The sequence below is a fragment of the Mastomys coucha genome, unplaced genomic scaffold, assembly GCF_008632895.1.
Source record: "Mastomys coucha isolate ucsf_1 unplaced genomic scaffold, UCSF_Mcou_1 pScaffold7, whole genome shotgun sequence".
Lineage (NCBI taxonomy): Eukaryota > Metazoa > Chordata > Mammalia > Rodentia > Muridae > Mastomys > Mastomys coucha.
In genome coordinates, this window is record NW_022196913.1 from 93418137 (window position 1) to 93422230 (window position 4094).

General features: G+C 45.9%; 1 protein-coding gene across 1 annotated transcript in view; it reads left to right on the forward strand.

Moving 5' to 3' along the window:
• The window catches only part of Deptor (DEP domain containing MTOR interacting protein), a 146777-nt gene that overhangs the window by 73632 nt on the left and 69051 nt on the right, over positions 1-4094 (forward strand). Inside the window, exon 4 of the mRNA XM_031358123.1 lies at positions 2709-2887. Within this exon, the coding sequence (XP_031213983.1) occupies positions 2709-2887 (179 nt within the window). The remainder of the gene's footprint in view (positions 1-2708; positions 2888-4094) is intronic.

Below are 4094 nucleotides of genomic sequence, written 5' to 3' on the forward strand. Positions count from 1 at the left end.
TTTGAGATTTTATTTATTTTATGTATGTGAGTACACTGTCGCTGTCTTCAGACACGCCAGAAGAGGGCATCAGATCCCATTACAGATGGTTATGAAGTTACTGGGAATTGAACTCAGGACCTCTGGAAGAGCAGTCAGTGCTCTTTAATCACTGAGCAGTCTCTCCAGCCCAAGGCCATCCTTTTCAATACACAATTGGATGCAGTGTAGCAAAGAATTCATGAGAAGGATTTGTTGGGTTTTGGTTTGGTTTTTTGGTTCTTTTGTTTTGTTTTTCTAAACCTGCTATGTAAGAGCAGCACCTATAAACAGCTCAAATGGGGCTGTGACCTCCAAATGTTAGCTGTTAAGCAAGCAGATACTACCCAAGTGCTTCTAGAAGAGGCACAGTGTTCAGATTAAAAGGACCTTGAGAGTCCTGACAGGAAATGATACCGAAAAATGTGAAAACTGGTTTGACTAATGTTTCTTCTGTTTTCATTGAAAATACCCTGAGGGTCTTCAGATGTGGAAGAACAGTGGTGGTCCGTATTTGTCCTGTGGGTGCGTCCTTCTGCTGGAGTCTCATCCCCAGCACAGGATCCCAGATCTCTCTACAGGGCTTTTGTTGATGTCATTTTATTCCTAGGGCTCAGCGATGTCATTTCATCTTTCTCTCAGTGCTCAGAGATCTGCTGTATGTCATGCATTTTTTTTCTATCCTCTATTAATAACAGAGTGGGGACCTCTCTGTTCATTGGCCTGAGATTGAAAAACTACTAAAGCTTGGAAGTTCAAACAGCTCTGATGTACTGTTTCTTCTAGTTCTATGGGTCACGTGGATGCTCGTCTGCTATTTCTCCTTGGACTCCTTCTTGTGGCTGCTCGTGGGTCACACAGAGGGTTTCTGTTGGTCAGGCAGGTCTGGGGTGGGTCACACAGAGGGTTTCTGTTGGTCAGGCAGGTCCAGGGTGGTGTATCACACAGAGGGTTTCTGTTGGTCAGGCAGGTCTGGGGTGGTGGGTCACACAGAGGGTTTATGTTGGTCAGACAGGTCCAGGGTGGTGGGTCACACAGAGGGTTTCTGTTGGTCAGGCAGGTCCGGGGTGGTGGGTCACACAGAGGGTTTCTGTTGGTCAGGCAGGTCCAGGGTGGGTCACACAGAGGGTTTCTGTTGGTCAGGCAGGTCCGGGGTGGTGGGTCACACAGAGGGTTTCTGTTGGTCAGGCAAGTCCAGGGTGGCTTCAGTGTCTGAGAATTGGTCCTGGCTATTGCCTTATACCCTGGTTCCCCTTGAGGCCATTCTTCCAGAAATCTGCATCTGCTTTTTACATGGTGATTTCTGGATGGCACCCCTAGGTAAAGGCAGACGCCTGTTAGCCCTCTATAATGTACTGAATGGCTAAGACAAGAAACAATTGTCACAACTGGGTGTGGCACACGCCTTTAGTCCCAGTACTTGGGAGGCAGAGGCAGGTGGATTTCTAAGTTTGAGGCCAGCCTGGTCTACAGAGTGAGTTCCAGGACAGCCAGGGCTATACAGAGAAACCCTGTCTCAAAAAAAAAAAAAAAAAAAAAAAAAAAAAAAAAAAAAAAAAAAAAACAGAAAAACAAAACAAACAACCAAACAAAGAAGAACTTGTTTGTCAAGTCAGGATCAAGATGCCAGTCAGTTCAGTGAGGGCTTGCTTCTTGTGCGCACATAGATGGCTGTCTTCTTGCTACATCCTCACTTGCAGACAGCCAAGAGGGAAGAGGCAAGATCTTCTTGTGTCTTCTTTTCAAATATTATTACTTATTTGTTGGTGTGTGTGTGTGGGAGTCGGGGTCACTGGGCTTCTACGGCTAGTGCCTCTATCTTCTGAGGCATCGTACTGGCTCTCTTTCATCTCTCTTCCGATCTCACCATAAGGGCTTTAGTCTCAAAAGCTAATTATGCCCAAACTCCCCATCTCCGGGCCACCACATTTAGAGAGTGACTGCGTAAATCGGGAGTGGTGACACATACAGACATCCCACAGTTATTTTAACACAGGAGTCTAGGAAATAGGATTGGAAAATATTGTAAGCCAATTAAAAAAGACAGTGTATTGTAAAAATCCTAAGTACTCTGCTTTCTTTCTTTCTTTTTCCTTTTTAAAAAATGTTTATCTGTTTCATGTATATGAGTGCACTGTCACTGTCTTCAGACACACCAGAAGAGGGTATCGGATTCCATTACAGATAGTTTTGAGCCACCATGTGGTTGCTGGGATTTGAACTCAGGACCTCAGTGCTCTTAACTGCTGAGCCATCTCTCCAGCCCCATCCTTTTTCTTTTTTTATTCCTTGTGGGGGAGTTGTGGGGGGGGTGGCTAGGAACCAGGCCCATGGTAAGCACCAGGCCACTGAGCCCGACCACCAGTGCTGCCAACTTTTCAAGGCGAATAACTTGAATACAGCCTTGTAGCCTGTGTTTCCGGGTTTTGTCTAATCAGAGGAGAAAAGGTATCTTGCTTGCTTCTAACCCAGTCCCTCTCTTGGAATTGACATTTGTAGCAGCCTACGACAACTACATCTGTCAGTCTGACAGCTCTTCCGTGGTGACACTTCCCAGAAGCCTATGATGGACTTCCGGAAAGCCTGTGATGGACTTCCGGAAAGCCTATGGTGTTGGATTTCGAATGAGCCCTTTTCCTTGTGTGTATATTTACTTTACTTTCCTTCTCTTTTTTTTGTCCCCCTCTCAGACTGATGAGCCCTGAAACTACACTCCTCCAACCTAGGGAAGAAGAGGGGGTAAAGTATGAGCGAACCTTCATGGCATCTGAATTCCTGGACTGGTTGGTTCAGGAAGGTGAAGCCACAACAAGGAAAGAGGCAGAGCAGCTTTGCCACCGGCTTATGGAGCATGGCATCATACAGCATGGTGAGTGTGCCAGTCAGTGCTTGCTACAGTGACAGACAGTCTCTGAACCTGTGGCTTGTAGGGACACACACTTACATCTTCCTTCCTGACCCCAAGTCGATGTATCTCTGGATAGTGGGACTTGTCTCTCTGTTGAGGGTCAAGTTCAAGTCTTCGTGTTTCTTGCCTTGTCTGTTCGTTTAAGATCGGTTTAAAGAGACGTGTTGTTTTGCAGATGTGTCAGCAGACACTAAAGAGGAAAGGCAAAGTCTTCCTAGTTTTTAATTTTATGTCTGTGGATGGTTCACCGACATGTGTGTCTGCACTATGTGAGTGCCTAGTGCCCACAGAGGCCAGAAGAGGTCAGATCCCCTGGGACTGGACTTACTGATGGGCTGTGATTTGCCGTATAGAGGCAGAGAGTTGAACCTGGATCCTCTGAGAGAGCGGGCAGTGCCCTTAACTGCTGAGCCATCTCCCCAGCCAGGGAAGGCAGATCTTAGAGAACTATCAAAAGCTCTGCTTAGGCATGGTATCGCATCACAATTCCAAATACAACTGGCCCTCGCAACTCATATAGTCACTCTGGATGCGAAGGCAGGAAGATTGAAAGTTCACAATCATTCAGAGCCAGCCTGAGCTATGAGAAACTATCAAAAACAAACATTAAGAAAGGTCTGTCCTACTGGGCGGTGGTGCCACACGCCTTTAATCCCAGCACTTGGGAGGCAAAGGCAGTCGGATTTCTGAGTTCGAGGCCAGCCTGTTCTACAGAGTGAGTTCCAGCCTTAACGTTATGGAGTAAAGATAATAAAACTCTTAGGCAGAGAGTACTTAGGATTTTTACAATACACTGTCTTTTTTAATTGGCTTACAATATTTTCCAATCCCATTTCCTAGACTCCTGTGTTAAAATAACTGTGGGATGTCTGTATGTGTCACCACTCCTGATTTACGCAGTCACTCTCTAAATGTGGTGGCCCGGAGATGGGGAGTTTGGGCATAATTAGCTTTTGGACTAAAGCCCTTATGGTGAGATCGGAAGAGAGTTGAAAGAGAGCCAGTACGATGCCTCAGAAGATAGAGGCCCTGGCCGTAAAAGCCCAATGACCCCGACTCCCACACACACCAACAAATAAGTAATAATATTTGAAAAGAAGACACAAGAAAATCTTGCCTCTTCCTTCTTGGCTGTCTGCAAGTGAGGGTTTTTTTTTTTTTTTTTTTT